Raw genomic sequence first — 15,986 nt, forward strand, 5'->3', positions numbered from 1 at the left:
GGGTGCAAGGGTGGCCATCTGGGCAGGCCTGGCAGGGCAGGTGTGGGAGCAGCAGGCAGGCAGAGCCTCGCCATCTGGCTGCAGGAAGACTCCCTCTTGGTACTGGGCCCTGTCTGGCCATCAGGCTATGCTCTGGCAGAGGGGCTAGAGAGCTGTGCCTTCCCTTGCTTTGCTCCCTTTTCTCAGACCTTCAACAGGAAAAACCTGATCTAATTAGGAAAAGGGGATGGGGATGGGAGAGGGGCCCTGGTTGGATGAAGCTTTGAGTTGCCTCTGACCATCTGCACAGTGTGTCCTTTGCCTCCATCATGCCAAGATACGTGTGTGAGAGAAAGAGACAGAGAATGAGAGAGTGAGAGAGCAAAACAGAGAGACAGAGGTGATGTGAACACTAAGACAGTCAGGCACCCTGTATGAATTGAAACTAGGGTTCTTGTTCTTAGCTCACAGAGGGGCTTCTAGGGTTCAAGAACCTCCAGAAATACTGTGCACATATTTGGGGGCATGAGCATTTTTCTGGGAAAAGGCTCACAGCTCTCAGATTCTCACTGGTGTTCACAGGGCCCGAAATATTAAGAACTTTGAAGAATAGATACTGTACCTCATAGATGGTTTTCACATGGACTTGGATCCTCTGGGCCCAAGTTTGGAAACGAGTGAACAGATAGGCGGGAAGAAGAAAGTGAAGGATACATTCCGGATGTCAGAAGATGAACAAGACATGCCTGCCCTGGGATTAGGAGGGCAGTTAGGGGCCCTCCCTGGCCAGTGTTCATTGAGTGTTTTGAGTATCATTAAGTGACACTGGCCTAGGCGCTGAAAGAGACTCACCACCTAGAAGACCGAGTCCTTACCTTTTTTGAGTTTGTTTCCTTCTTTGCTTTAATTTTCTTTCACATGACTTGCGCAGAGTCTAGAGGTCTGGTTCGTTTATCTCACACGTGTCCTTGGGTCCCCTGATGGAGGAAAGGAGGAGGGTTCCGGTCAAGGGATCTGAACTTTGTGGCCTGTGCTGTTGTTGGTGCCACTGCCACTGGTGCTTCGAGGAGGGCTGAGGCCCGCAGGCCTGTCCACCCTATCCACTGCTGCCCCCTCATGCTGCAGCACTCCCTCCCTCTGGAAGACAACTGCAGCTTGTTGGCTTGGGCAGTGACTCAGTGACACCGCAGCCCTGGTGCTCCACCCTTTGGGAGCCAGGAACAGCTGGGACCCTGTGACCCTGGATGGAGCAGCTGGCTGGGGCCCGGGACTTGGAGGGCTACCTGCAGCCTACTGCCGTTGCCCTGGAGAACCAGTGTGATATGATATGAGAGTGGAGGTGGGGCCCAAACCCTGCACACAGTGAGCCTGTAGGGCTTGCAGAGCCTGGGGCTCAGCCGTGTGGCTTCATAGCACCTCAAGGTGCTTCACTCTTTGGGAACTTGTTTTGTGTCTGTCACTGTGAGCTCTTGGAGGATCCAGGAATTTGTCCTTTGTATTTAATAATACAATCGTGGACATTTACTGAGCCTCCACCTTGTATCTAGTACAATTTGAAGCAGCTGATGTGTATTAGACCAGTTGATCCTTACAACAACCCTATGACAAGTCTAGGGTTGTTGTAACAACAACCCTATGACAACCCTATGACAAGTCTATGACAAGTTATTATTCCAGCATTACGAAAAGGGAGACTGAAGCACAGCAATGTTGAGTCACGCTTGCAAGGTTTCACAGCTAGTTAGAGAGCTGAGGTTCCCAGCTGGGCAGCCTGACTCCAGACTGGCTGCCAGCTCATGTATGGGACCTTTGCACAGGACCTTTGCACCTGCTGAGAGGAGGCTTGCAGAGAGAGGAAGTATCCACTGAGCATTTGCTAATGAACCAGGGGAAGGAGGCTCTTAAGGAAGGAATGAGGATTGCATTCTGTGCTGAGTTCACCATTTCCTGAATGCTGAAGGCCAGCACTTGCCACCCAATCCCAAAGTGGCTTCGGACATGCCTTATAAGGGTCTTAAAAGGTTTGGTAGCATCAATTGCATGTCTGTGATGAATGTTTTACAAGCATGGCATTGCTTTGTTATTAGAAAAGGATAATAACAAATTTGTTTCACGTGAAGGAGTTTCCCTGGCAGATAAAATTGGAAAGGGCATTCTAGTAAGTGGGAACAGAAAGTGCAAAAAGTTCAATCCTGAGGAAGGTAAATATCAATAGTACACCATTTCCCAGACTGACAGACTTTCAGTGGAAAAGGGATTTCATGGTTAAATAGTTTGGAGAAATGCTGAATTAAACAAAATTAAGTTAGTCTTTTGGTTGCAGGACTTCTCAGAGCCTTTAACATGCTAAGGTGTATTTTAAATCTACGAATAGAGGAGAGAAGATGCTACATTTCCCAGTTTTTCTAGAAAATCTGTGGCAAGGCAATGAGACTCAAGAGACCTGGGTCAAAAAAAAAAAAAAAAGAGACCTGGGTCTCTGTCTTTCTTGTCTCTGCTACTGCAAGCTGTGCACCCTGGACAAGCACCTGAACTCTGGGGTCTTAATGCCTGAATAAAAGAGATTATCATCACGGCAAACATTTATTGAGCACTGACTCCTCCTTGCCAGCCTCTGGGCCAAGGACTTTTTACATTCATTGTCCTCTACCCAGTCCTATGAGGTAGGTGCTAATACCATCCCCATTCTACAGATTAAAAAACCAGAGGCTTCCAGACATTAAATATAAACTAAAGAAATGGAGAAAAGGGACAGTGGTAGACTTCGGGTACTTTGCAGAGCCCAAATCCCGTGACATGTGTCTCCTTTGCTCCCCTGGCCTCAAAAGCCCCACAGGTGGGGTCAGAAACTCGTAGCAGGGCCCAGCTGCAGAGTGGAGGGTTCAACCAGATGGTGGGCCTGCCAGCTACCTCAGGAGAGGCCTGGGCAGGAAGGAGAGGCAAGGCCTGACAGCTGCTTTGGGAGGAGCACTGCCCCATTGAACAGGTGCAAGACCAGGGTCCTGGAGGCACCCTGCCACCCTCCTGCAGGAGTGGAGGGAGCCATGGGGCCCTCTGGGCAGAGCTACTTACCTACTAGTTTGGAAGTATTTCAGCATTTCAACAGCGTACCAGAGGATGTGCCTAAATATCAGCCCTGGTTTTAGGTGCCTTCCCTGCCAGTTCCTTCCTTCTGCCCTTGAGCCAAAGGCTTTGATCCCTATCAAATGTGGATTCTCCTGACAGGCTGCTCCTACAGCCCCTACTGGTCGGTCAGGTCAGAGTTAGGATGAATGGGGATCTGAGAGTCTGTGTCACTCCAGAAGATGGAGTCTGGGTAGAAGGAGGCCTTTCGAGCATCCAGTAAATGCGCACTGAGCACCTACTGTGTGCCAGGCCCTGTGACGGATGCCGTATACAACAGTGAGCGCGGCAGAGTCAGGTAGAGGGCCCATAAACAAAGTAAATCATGATAGAGCAAAGGTGTCAGAAGCCTACAGGGGCAGCTTCCCCACACGGAGCAGTTTTGCCTCTTCACGTGACCTAGAAGCCACTGGGAAAGCAGGTCTGGTCTCTGACACGTCCTCTATGTCCAGGTCGGGTGCCCGTCCTTCCCAGCAGGTGTCTCTGCTGCTACTCCCGACCCAGCCCCGTGGGTGGCTTCTCTAGGCGCCCCAGCCCAGGGCGGAGGCCAGGGCTTCCTGGAGCAGGGTGTGGAGCCGGGAATGGAACAGAGGAGCCATTGAGCTGCCCACAGAGCTGCCACCTGGGTGCCCATGGGCCCCGAGCTGCCACGACTGGCCCAGGACTCCAGTGGGAAGGGCGCTGCCTGCAGCTCTGACTGGGCTTGCTAAGGGAAGGCAAGGGGGGCTCTGTGGAGTTGGGGAGGGGGGGGCCTGGGGCTTGGGCCAGGTGCTTCTACTTATTGAGCAGCTTCCAGGGATCATACCCCGTGTTTGACTCCCCAGCCAGATTCATGCTTCCTCCTCTCCTGAATGAACAAGGAAAAGTGCTTCCTTTGTCCATTCTTCCTTCCTCTTTTATATGAACTGATTTAACAAATATTTACTGAGCACTTTTAGGTATTGGGAATTTAGCAATGAACGTGGTTCCTGCCCTCAGGAAGTTCACAGTCTGCAGGAAGACAGATAATAAAACAAGTATTTACTACACAGTGTGCTGATAGCCCAGCACAGAGGCCCTAACCAGACCTGGAGGGAGAGTGGAAGGCTTTCTAAAGAAAAATAATCTGATCCAGGTAAAGGGAAAGCCTTTGAGAGAAGAAAGAGATTATAGAGCTTTCAGGTAACAAAGTAACCTAGGGTGGGTAGAGAGAACCCAAAGAGCAAAGTGGAATCTTTAAATCCCTTTAACTTTGGACTTGTTCTTTTGGCACTGGAGAGCCATTGCAAGGTTTAAGGATAGCACATTTGTTGATTCAGTTACTGTTAAGTAGCTGCCACTTATGAGTGTAAGGCTGGGTGCCGACCTGGGTGGGTACCCAATGGGCTGGCTCCAGAGCCCCTTGGTCAGGTGGGTGAGACTGTGGGTGCCCGTTGGCCTGGGGTGAAGCAGCTCGGGGTAGGAGTGGATTCCTTTTCTGCACTTCCTGCAGGAAGGGGGACTCGCAGAGCGGGGGGCGGGGGGCGCTGTAATGGGAAATAGGCAGTGATCTAGCAGTAACATTTTTCTAGTGCCCACTGTGAACCAGGTGCTTACTGGAGCTGGAGGGACAGAAGTGACAAGGAGCCCCAGGCCAGTGGATGCTCTGGTGGAGGTGATGGGATGATCTGAGATGGTGGTCTTCTCAGAAGCAGGCAGAGATTCGAGGGAGGTAAAGGAGCTGGGGGTCTTGACTGGAACAAGGTGAAACGAGTAGGAGCTGAAGAACCGATGCATGAGATGGTAGGAGCTGTTGGGACACTCTTGAGACCCCTAGAGGGGCCAGTGGGGGTTCAAGGAACATGCAGAAGGGGGCTGTGAGGTGGGAAGTTTTCTTTCTCCATTTCCGCCTTGGTAGGGGTCCCAGGTCCTGTAACCCAGGACAGGTCGTCATCCCCACAGCCTCCCTGCCCAACTGTCTCCCAACTGGTCCTGATCTGGACCAGAACCAAAGCCTAGACCGAGAATAGGGGAAAGGCAGGAGTGGCCCCTTCCCTATGCCGCAGGCCCCAGAGCTACCTCTTGTCAACACCTGGCAACCGGGTGTGCAGTGTTCTCCTGCCCCAAGGTGCAGTTAGCGTGCAGCGGGCTGTGCTCTGTCTCTGCCTCAGCAGGTCCCCCCAAGCCTGTGCCCAGCTTGGAGAAAGGCTTTCTTGTCCTCAGCTGTGCCCCACCCCGAGCACCTTAAGCTCCTCTGCAGGGTGTGCGGCTTGCAGCCTGGGATGAGGAGGGCCAAGACCATACCTTTCCTGTCCCTATCCTCCAAGAGCCTGGGGGATTTCAGCAGAGCCCAAACCCTGGCTTTCTCAGGGCTATCCTAAGGTGGTCTCTCTCCCAGGACAGCCAAGATGCCCAGTGGTAGCAGGCTGGCAGCATGATTTTGCACAAAGGGCACAGGTTCCAATCCTGGTTTCTCCACTTATGTGGAATGGACTTGGGCGTGTTGTTCCCTACAACTGAGCCTCCATTTCCTTAAAATGGGGATAATAATTCCCACATGACATTGTGAAGGATGTTGTGAGGATAAACCAGTGAACTGTGGCATAAACTCAGTATCTTCCTTGAAGGTCAGCAAATACTTATTTGTTTAGCATCTGGGAATGCAATGCTAGGCATGGACCAAGCTAATCCCCCAGTTGCCTACTGTTCCCTGCTTATTCTTTGAACTCCAGCACCTTTATAACCAGGTCTCTGAATTAATTCCCTCTGTTAGGCCACCTGGTATAGGCTCTGGTCCTGCCTGGACCCTGAATGAGGCAGGCCTTAAAGCCCAGAGCCTCATCCTGTCCATTTAGCCTAGGGAATGGGCCAGAGGCACAAAATTAACAGAAAAGAAAGATGTACCATTCTGTTGGCAGCCTAGTGGGGACCCCTGCAAAGGAACAGCCAGAGCTTCTCCCCATCCAAGCTCCTGGGCAGCCTGCCCAGGACTCTTGCTCCCATGGACAGAGCATCCTGGGGAGAAGCAGAGCTGTCTCTCAGACGTCTGAAGCTTGCTCCCCTCACTCTCTTCCCAAAGCTAGCAATTCTAGAAGACTATGCGGATCCGTTTGATGTTCAGGAGACTGGTGAAGGCCCAATAGGAGCTTCAGGAGCCCCAGAGAAGGTCCCCGAGAATGACGGTTACATGGAGCCCTATGAGGCCCAAAAGATGATGGCCGGTGAGTGATGGAGTTTGGGGTGGGGGTGGGGGTGGGGGTTGCTCCCTGAGGCTTGAGTATCTGCAGAACAGGCTCTGGGACCCACAAGTCTAAGGACTGATTCCTTGGTCCCTAGAAAATATGGAGAAAGCCTTTGCTGGGTCTTTGGGGAGGGTGGCCATTGTCTTCAAGATAGTCATTTTGGAGAAGAAGCTGGGACTTGTGGTGCCTGAGACGTGAGGTGCTAGAGAAGGCCATACAACCAAAGGGCAGACAACAGAAGCATTTGGGATAGTCATGAATGACAAGCTAGTGGTGTGGGCTGGGGGTCATTGATCCCAAGAAGAGAATCACTAGCTTTAGGGAAGGTGATGGGTCTGAAATGATGGGACCTCGAAGCAAACATCTATGGCAATTGGAAACACATGACTAGAAATGCAGATGCAATGCACATGAGATTGAGCAAGTAGTTCAAGGAGTGAGGGCAGGGAGAAGTGAATGAGACCTGGCCCTGGGGAACAGAGGTCAAGAAGGCATCCAGGGAAAGGGAACAATGTGGGTGATCAGAGAGGAGGACAGGGGTGAATCAGTGTAAGCCAAGGCCCCAGGGAAGGATGAGAGGAAGGTTTGTTCAGGGGCAAATAATCTTAGTGCTGGGCATACAGGAGAGCTAAAATGAGAGAGGCCAAGAGGGGGTAGTGCAGGTCTTGAAGGCTCAAATGAGGCATTTGGACTTGCTCCAAACATGGGAAGGGAGCCATTATGGATTCTTGAGCAAGAAAGGAACAGGATGAATGTGGCATTTTTAGAGGATTACTGAGGCTTTGGTGTACAGAACACACTAGAAGAACTGGGCATCAGAAAGATGAGTTAGGGGGCTTCCCTGGTGGCGCAGTGGTTAAGAATCCGCCTGCCAATTCAGGGGACACAGGTTCGAGCCCTCGTCTGGGAAGATCCACATGCCGCGGAGCAACTAAGCCCGCGCACCACAACTACTGAGCCTGCGCTCTAGAGCCCGTGAGCCACAACTACTGAAGCCCACGCACCTAGAGCCTGTGCTCTGCAACAAGAGAAGCCACTGCAATGAGAAGCCCGCACACTGCAACGAAGAGTAGCCACCACTCGCCGCAACTAGAGAAAGCCTGCGTACATAGACCCAACTCAGCCAATAAATAAATTAATTAATTAAAAAATAAGAAAGATGAGTTAGTAGGCTATCGTGGAAATTGTTGAGGCTTTAAGGGACCAATAATTAACACCCCTTTCTGCCTCTCTGAGCTTGGAAATAACTGAGGAATAGGATTAAGGAAACAGATGGAGATAGCAATGCCAGCTTTATTACTGATAAAGTTGACTGGAGAACATTACTTAGCTATGTCACCAGAACGACATAGCTAAGAATACTTCACCACAGAATTAAACTTGCTTACTCAGGCTTGGGCAACTCAGGACAGCTATAGGCCCCTGCACGGAGGCAGGAGGAGAAAGAACCAGAATGTTCTCTCTCTGCAAGTAGGCAAATCTGGGAAAGAAAGGAAGCTTCCACTGGCCAATCAGATAAGCTGTTCTCCCTCCCTGGGAGAGGTGGGTGAGGGAGCAGAGAGCAGTAGGGAGTGTCATTCCATGGAGCCCCTGAAACATGAGCCTGTAGATTGGAGGTTCACCCTAGCAGTAATCTAGACGTGGAGAGTTGAGGGGGAGAGTCATCAGGTATTGGCACTGAACACATGGGATTCAGAGAATGAAGGAGGGTCAGGACCAAGGAGAGCAGTGTAGTAGACAGAAATGGAGAAAGTGAGAGGGCGGCTAGTGTATTTAGATGAGAAGGGTGTAGACCCCCAGGAGGTCCATGAGTGTCGTGGAATTGTATGTGAAAATTCGCACATTTTTCTGGGGAGTAGCTCCATAGCTTTTATCAGATTTTCACTGGGTCAGTGATCCCCAAAAGAGAATCACAGAACAGACTAGAAGAATTTTGGGGGAAAGCAGTGAGTTTGAAACATCAAAGTGAAACATTTTTATGGCAGTTGGAAACATATAGATGCAAAGGGTGCCATGAGACTGGAGAGTGAGAGCAGGGAGAAATGAATAAGATTTGGCCCTGGCGGACAGAGACCAAGAGAGGATCCAGGGAAAGAGACCAAACGGGGGTGATGGGAGAGGAGGACAGTCCATGAAAATGACTTGTCCAAAGGGGACAGTTTCAAGGAGGGGGTGGTCAGCAGTACCTGAGCAACAAAGAAGGATTTTCTGATTGCAAAATGACATAACTTGGGACACAAGGAAATAAATGGATCTGAGTAGCAAGGAGATGGAGATGGACCCTGCCTCAGTTTCCTAAATGTGTAAGCCTCAGCTCCCCAGCCCTTGTTGGCCATTGCAGGATCTTTTTTCTGTCTTTCACTCTGGTGCTTCTCTGCCCCTGCCTCTGTTGGGTCCCATGCTTTTGGAACCCTAGAGGTGTTCTGAGGGTGAGGGACCCCAGATGTGTGGTCACTGGGCTCCCCCCACAGCCAGCATCTCCTCTGAAGGCTTGTAGCTGGGGAGTGCTACTGGGGGCGCTGAGCCAGGCAGCCAGGACTGCTCACACCTTCCCTCCTGCCTTGCCCTGGCAGAGATCCGGGGCTCCAAGGAAACAGCAGCTCAGCCCTTGCCTCTGTATGACACGCCCTATGAGCCAGAGGAGGAGGAGGGGGCCACCCCGGAAGGTGAGGGGGCCTCCTGGCCCCGGGAGTCCCGCCTGCCAGAGGATGATGAGAGGCCCCCTGAGGAGTATGACCAGCCCTGGGAGTGGAAGAAGGAGCGGATTTCCAAAGCCTTTGCAGGTGAGTCCTGGGTGGAGAGGGCAGGTCTGCTGAGGCCTCTGAGCAGCTTTCCAGGCTCAGGGGGATGGGAGGAGTGGACTTGGGGTGGGGGTGGGGGGCAGGAGCTGGGCTCAAGGGAAGTGCAGTTGAGTTGCACCATGGAGAGTGGTGAGCTGGGCGGTGTGGACACAGAACTGTGTGCAGGGTCGGGGATGACTCCCTGCATCACCACCTCTCAGAGGCCAAGAGGCTTGAGCCACTTCCATCTTTTGGGAGGCGGTGTATACTTAAAAATAAAGAAATTCCAAACAAAATGATAAAACTTGTGGCATATGTTAAATACGTACACATAACAAAGGAAAGCACTGACACTCCAGACAGTGAAAACCCACTGTGTGTATAGCCTAGCCCCAAGGGTATTTCTCAGGAGCAGGAACCAGTGGGGAGAGGGAGAAATCATCAGGTTTCTCCTGTACCAAGCACCCCAGTGTCCATCCCAGGCCCAGAGTCCAACATAGAGAGGGCCTGAGTGGGTGATACAAGAGCCTGGTACAAGAGCCTTGTTCAGTGAGAACATAAAGGACTTCAGTGCCGTTAGACCTCATTCCTACTCCCATGTCTTCCTCAGCCCTCCTTGAGCAAGGAGCTCATCCTGGAGCTGGACCCGGCTCTCCACTCTGTCCTCCCCACCCTGGCAGCCAGACTGGGAAACCACAGGTTCCTAATTTGTTTCCCGTAAAGCGTGCACCATTGAGGATGGGCCGTTTATCTCCCGAAGTCTCCTTGGAGAATCAATACTGTTTGAGTTGCTTAATGGGAAAATCTATGCTCCTCATTAGGAAACCTGTTAGCAGTCCTGCAGCCGCCAGTGGCATGGCTCTCCTAATTGTCAAGGCTCAGGATTGAGGGTGTGGTGGGTAAATTTTAATAAAACATCTGCTCTGGCTTCTGAGTTTTCCTGACAGCCTGAGGCTGGGCTGTCTCGGTCTCGCTGCCCATGAGTTCCCAGGCTGCAGGCGAAAGGGGGAAGGGAGGCAAGGTGGGGCGTGCCAGGATGCTGTGTGGGTGTCCAGGTATGATGCTGGGGAGTACGGGCAGTTCCTGGTCATGCTTTTCCCTCCCTTCCTGGGCCCTTTGGGCCCTGGAGGCTTGTGAGAGGTCAAATAAAGGGGACCTGTGGGGCTGGCAGAGCAAGACCCTGTGTCTGGCTGTTTGCTCCTGGAGCCTCCCACCTGCCATGGTGCGGTCAGTGTGGCTCCGCCCAGTCCTCTGAGAGTCCTGTTCTTCCCTCAGAAGCTGCCCCTGCCTCTGCTCTGACCCTCCTCCTTTCTAGGCTGTCCTGTGTCCTGGCTCTGGGTTATGGTGTCTCAATCTCTGCCTCTCTCTGTCTCTGTCCCTGTCTGTCTCTCTTCTCCCTGCTGCTACTGGCTCCAGTTGACATTAAGGTCATCAAAGACCTACCTTGGCCTCCACCGGTGGGACAGCTGGACAGCAGCCCCTCCCTTCCCGACGGGGACAGGGACATCTCCGGTCCAGCCTCACCCCTCCCTGAGTCCAGCCTGGAGGATGGCAGCGGTGGGTCCTTTGGGGGCTTCTGGCCAGGGTGATGTGTCCTCTCAGCCCTCAGGCCCTGTGGATTGGGTTGGAGAAGCAGAGAGGTGGGGCAGAGTTCAGAGAACCCAGGAGGAATCCCTCTCGCCCTGGAGGAAGATGGAAGGGACAAAGTACACGTTCCTCCCTCCCCTAAAGGGGTGGGGAAGGTATCTCCTGAGGGAGGCCCCTTCCAAATATCTTTCCCCCCCATGCCATAAAAATCCATTATTCTAAATTCAGTCTTTTGGGCAGAGCTCTGCCTGACCAGATCCCTCAGCAGTGCAAATAACGCCTGAGGCAGGGGTGATGCTAGCACAGGAAGTTAAAGGAAAGGTTTGATCTTTGTATCTGGTGACTGGAAAGACAATGAGGGCTTGAAAGTGCTAGGCGGAGAAAAAAGACACTGAACACTTCATCTACTTTCAGTTTTACCCAGAATGGGCAGCCAGGGATGTGCTTGCATCTGTGCATACGCACACCTGCATGAGCACCTGTTTGTACATTTGTGCGTGGGTGTGAGTGGGTATTTTGTAAATACAGGCTGAAGGAGGGTCTCTGTCATCTGTGCATGTGTGCTCGTGCCCATTTGGCTCACTGGCTTCAGCCCTCCCTGGGCAGGCTCAGCGGTCATGCCTGTCCCAGTCTGGGAGGCCAGAGCTGCCTCTGCTGGGCTTCTGTGGGTGGGGGAGGGGAGCCTGTGGGCCGCGACCTTGGGAGCGGGGGAGGGGCGGGCTGGCTGGCGGCTTTGGGCAGGATTAGCCTGTCAGGATGGCACCAAGGGGAGTCAGATAATTGTTCTCAGATCGATAAGTCATTTCTACAGAACGGCTTGGCAGGGTGATTTGGAGAACGGTAATGAACTCTTGAGGAGGAGAAAGAAACAATATTATCAGCACTGAAGCCACCCTGAGGGGGATGGAATAAGGGAAGGCAGTCAGCTCCTCCAGAGGGAGGAGCTTAAGTGGTTTCTCATGTTGCTGTCTTCTTCCCTCTCCTGCCATGGTGTGGGTACTGGGAGGCCCTGTGGCACAGGAGAGCTGAGCCCGCCCCCGCCCCACCCAGGGATGGACCTAGGATACTGTCCCTAGAGCTGGTCAGGCTCATGAGCACGCCCCACCCTTCCAGAGCATTCCTTTGCCCCCTTTTGGCTGGAAATGGGGATGGAGCACTGGCTAGTCTATAGGGCTCTATCTCTAGGGTCCTCAGAGTCTATGACTGGTATGTCCCCCACAGCCCAGTTTGAAGGATCTGAGAAGAGCTGCCTGTCACCTGGCCGGGAGGAGAAGGGGCGGCTCCCTCCCCGACTCTCTACAGGGAACCCCAAGTCAGCCAAGTCCCTAAGCGTGGAGCCCAGCAGCCCCCTGGGGGAGTGGACAGACCCAGCACTGCCTCTGGAAAACCAGGTGTGAGTGTCTGTGTCCAGCTGGGGATTCACCCCTCCCTTCCCCTCCTGGCACCGGCTTGCCTGCAGGGGACACCCAGAATGGGTGGGCCTGGACAGTGAGGGACCCAGCAGAGATGCCCCCCCTTCCTCTCTCTTGTCCTCAGCTGGTACCACGGGGCCATCAGTCGAACAGATGCCGAGAACCTGCTCCGGCTGTGCAAAGAGGCCAGCTACCTGGTGCGCAACAGTGAGACCAGCAAGAACGACTTCTCCCTGTCCCTCAAGTGAGTGGGGCCTGCTGGCTGGTGGCTTCAGGCAGAGTGAGCCTGTCAGGATGACTCCAAGGGGAATCGGTGGGAGGATAACCAGCAGGACAGGAGGAGCCGCCAGTATCTCTCCCATGCCCAGCCAGGCTGGGGAGAACTTCATCCCCTGTGAACATGTGCCGACTCTGTGCCAAGCCCTGGGCATCTGGAGAGGTCTGAGGCTCAGCCCCGGCTCCCAGGGAGCGCAGAGTCCATTGGGGGAAGCAGTCAAGCTATAGAGTGCAGCTTAGAAGGGTTCTGTCACTTTCTAGCTCTGTGGCCTGGGGCCCCCTTAACCTCTCTGGGCCTCAGTTTCCTTATAAAATGGGGGAATAATCATATCTGACTTACAGGGAAGGATTAAATGAAATAAGCACTTAGCATAGTGCCAAGTGCTTAATGAATTATCACTATCATCATTATTAACGGAAGCCCAAGATGTTCTACAAGTACAGGCAAGGAGATAGGAACTTTGCCTGTGGGACTCAACAGGGTGAGATGGAGGCTGGGTGCTGGGAGGAGGATGGAGCAGTGGACACAAAGCTGTTCTTGTTCACTCTGAAGAAGAGGGCAGAAGGTCTGGGTGCTAGCGGCTGACAACTGGGCTTTAAAGGGTCCTGGAAGAGGCAGGGGAGGCAGGGCTCCTCCTCCTCCTCCTTAGCCTTCCACTCTGGGCACAGATACAGAGACCAGCATCAGCCTCCCAGGTTCTACTGGCAGGATGGCTAGTCCTCTCCTCAGTACCTAGGAGCTCTGCCTGGTAGAACCTGCATCCCACATAGCAGCCTGTCAGAGTGCTGTGTCCATTCACATGCCCCATCATTACTGGGGCATCTGTACCACTTCCTGTCACATCTTCTAGGGGGCATTAGAGTACAGGTACACCCCCACTTCAGACATATCCAATATATGGAAATTTGGGAGTATTAGATACACTGGAGGATAATTATTCAACTTCACTGCAAGATAATGGAAAAAATGCTAGACTATAGTCAGATAACCTGAATTTCATTCTTGGTTTTAATAAAACTAGCTGTGTGGGGCTTCCCTGGTGGCACAGTGGTTGAGAGTCCGCCTGCTGATGCAGGGGACACGGGTTCGTGCCCCGCTCCGGGAAGATCCCACATGCCGCGGAGCGGCTAGGCCCGTGAGCCATGGCCACTGAGCCTGCGCGTCCGGAGCCTGTGCTCCGCAACGGGAGAGGCCACAACAGTGAGAGGCCCATGTACTGCAAAAAAAAAAACTAGCTGTGTGACCTTAGCCAAATCACTTAACCTCTCTGGACCTCGGTTTCTACCTTTGCAAAATATGTCAATGGATACCTCTTAGGTTTCTTCCACCTCTTATGCTGGGGGAGTCTGCAAATTATAACATCAAAGGAGCATTTAGGAAAAATTCATTTGTCAAAAATTTGATCTACATAACTTCAGAATGTGTATTGCTTTAAAAATTATAGTTAAGATTCATAGAGCATCTACTATGTGCCAAGCAGCATACATACCATCTCCAAACCAGCTACCGTCCTGCAAGATCAATCTCTTTATAGAAAGAAAATCGATTTAAAGAGGTATGTGACTTGCTCAAGGCCACCAGCTAATAAAGTGCCCAGAGCAGGATCTGAACCCAGCTCAGGCCAACTCCAAGAACCACACTGTTCCATTACACAGCTCCACCCCCCATCAAGTCTGGTATGGTCCAAGGCAAGAAGAGACACGAGCAGAGTAGAACAGAGCAGAGCCTGGGCCCTGCCTTATCCTGAGGAGTGAAAGGGGGAGGCCGGCCTGGACACCGCTCCAGCCCAGGCTGATCAGGCCCTGCCAGCATCTGTCTGCCAGGGCCTCGTTTACATATAAATGGCTTCTCTGAAATACAATTATGGTTTCTCTTCTCTCTGTAATGGAAGGGCTTTCACTGGTAATTAAACAGCTTCCTCCAAAAGCCATGCCAGCCCTAGCCCTGCTGCCCAGCTAGTCCCACCTCAGTTCCCTGAGGGTCAGGCAAGGGCTCTGCTGTGTCTTAATGGACCCTTGGGACTTCGTCCCAGGAGGTCAGTTATCCAGGTGTGGAGGCTGAGCGCTCAGCTGCCAACTCAGTTCTCTGGCCACTTGTTGCCCTTCTTGGCCAGATCTGTCCCTGAAGGAGAAGATACAATGTACAGTTTTCAGGAGAGGGGATTCTGTCAAGTGGACTGTGGGGAGGGGCTGTCCCCAAACTGCGGAAGCACAGGGCCTACCCTGATGCCCATAGCCTTGGGTCTGGATTTTGGCATAGGGCAGACAGGGAAGGGCAACCACTCACTGCCTCCCCTCTCTACTGCCCCAGGGGCTGTATGTGTTCCTCAGGCCCTTTGCTCTTTTCCCCAGGGCCTGCGTGGTCACTGTCAACTTCAGCCGTTATCTCAGCCCTGCAGATGAAGGATGGTCCCACACCCTGACACACATGCCCAGGCTTTAGGGAACTGTACCCTGCGGGCGGGGGAGGGAAGGATGGTGTTAAGGGCCTGTTTTTTTCCTCCCATCCCTTTCCTCTTTAGTCTCCCCACGCTCTGTGCTTTCTCACTTGTGGCCCTAGTGAAATGGGACAAGTCAGAGCCCTCTTTGTATACAGACAGGGGAAGCAAGTGAGGGGGTTTGCCAGCCTCACCTCTCAAGGGTGGCAAACCTCACGAGGAGGCAGCCCCCTCCCCAGTCCTACCTCCCACACCAGCTTCTGAGCCCGGCTCTTGTCCCCAGGTAAGCTCTGACCAGCAGAAACAAGTACTCGGGCTTCAGGGCTCTCCCAAGCATGGTTTCCCCATTGCCTGTTTGGAGTTTCAGACCTGGGGCCTGGCCGATGAGGCCTGTGGTAGTTTGAACAAACGTTCTTGCTGGGAGCTGGCCAGAGCTCTGAGCAGCAGGGTCCTTGTCTTGTGGGCAGAGCTGGGCACTGATGCTGATTTCCTGGATTGTGGTGGGGAGATGGGAGAGGCAGTGGAGCATGTCCTCTCTGAGGGAGGGGATGGAGCTGCAGCCTCACAGATGATGTCATCCCAGGCAGAAGAGCTGGATAGATGAGCTGGGGGATTGGCCCAAGGCCCAGTTAGCAGGAGGGTGAAGGGCTGTCCCCAGGACAAGGCAGCTGAGTATTCCCAGATTTGGGGGTGATGTCCAGCTCCCTCTCTCCCCTAGTCTCTGCAAGAGAGCCCCAACCAAGATTCGCCTGGTTGGTTGTCGCATGTGTCCACCCACTGTCCTGCCAAGGGTGTCTGTGTTCACGAGGCACCAAGAGCTCCCCCCACACAGATGTCCTCCCCCACAGCTCAAGGAGGGGGAGGGTAAACTGGCCCTGGTCACATAGGCTGGGGGAGGTGCATAGGCTGAGGCAGGAGCGACTGGATCCCTGGGTTGGGGGGTGGTGCTGATAGCTTGTTTCCACCTGCATATTCTTGGCACACCCAGTGCCCTCACCACAAAGCCAGTACCTACTGCTGCCTACTTACAAAATCCCCTACATCCCCTCCCTGCTTGCTGGACTGACCTCCACCTTCCCTAGTTGCCTCCACTCTCAGCTGGCTTGGAACAACCATGTTTGCAGCGGGTGGTGGGGTGGTAACGATGACCGGAGAGGGCCCCACTCACCAGGGTCTCCCCTCCTCTTCCCA

The 15,986-nt window shown here is 53.1% G+C and overlaps 1 protein-coding gene across 3 annotated transcripts in view; it reads left to right on the forward strand.

Annotated features, from left to right (window-relative positions):
* The window catches only part of SHF (Src homology 2 domain containing F), a 34,812-nt gene that overhangs the window by 3,107 nt on the left and 15,719 nt on the right, over positions 1 to 15,986 (forward strand). Inside the window, exons 2-7 of one of the 3 annotated variants that reach the window (XM_060294328.1) lie at positions 6,140 to 6,281; positions 8,876 to 9,085; positions 10,499 to 10,639; positions 11,891 to 12,062; positions 12,206 to 12,325; positions 13,893 to 15,979. In XM_060294328.1, coding sequence (XP_060150311.1) covers positions 6,140 to 6,281; positions 8,876 to 9,085; positions 10,499 to 10,639; positions 11,891 to 12,062; positions 12,206 to 12,325; positions 13,893 to 14,112 — 1,005 coding nt within the window. In that variant the 3' untranslated portion in view covers positions 14,113 to 15,979. Of the gene's footprint in view, positions 1 to 6,139; positions 6,282 to 8,875; positions 9,086 to 10,498; positions 10,640 to 11,890; positions 12,063 to 12,205; positions 12,326 to 13,892; positions 15,980 to 15,986 lie in introns of those variants that run through there. The other 2 variants (XM_030842705.2, XM_060294327.1) reach the window with 2 other exon arrangements.

This window comes from Globicephala melas, chromosome 2 (assembly GCF_963455315.2).
Source record: "Globicephala melas chromosome 2, mGloMel1.2, whole genome shotgun sequence".
NCBI classification, from domain to species: Eukaryota; Metazoa; Chordata; class Mammalia; order Artiodactyla; family Delphinidae; genus Globicephala; species Globicephala melas.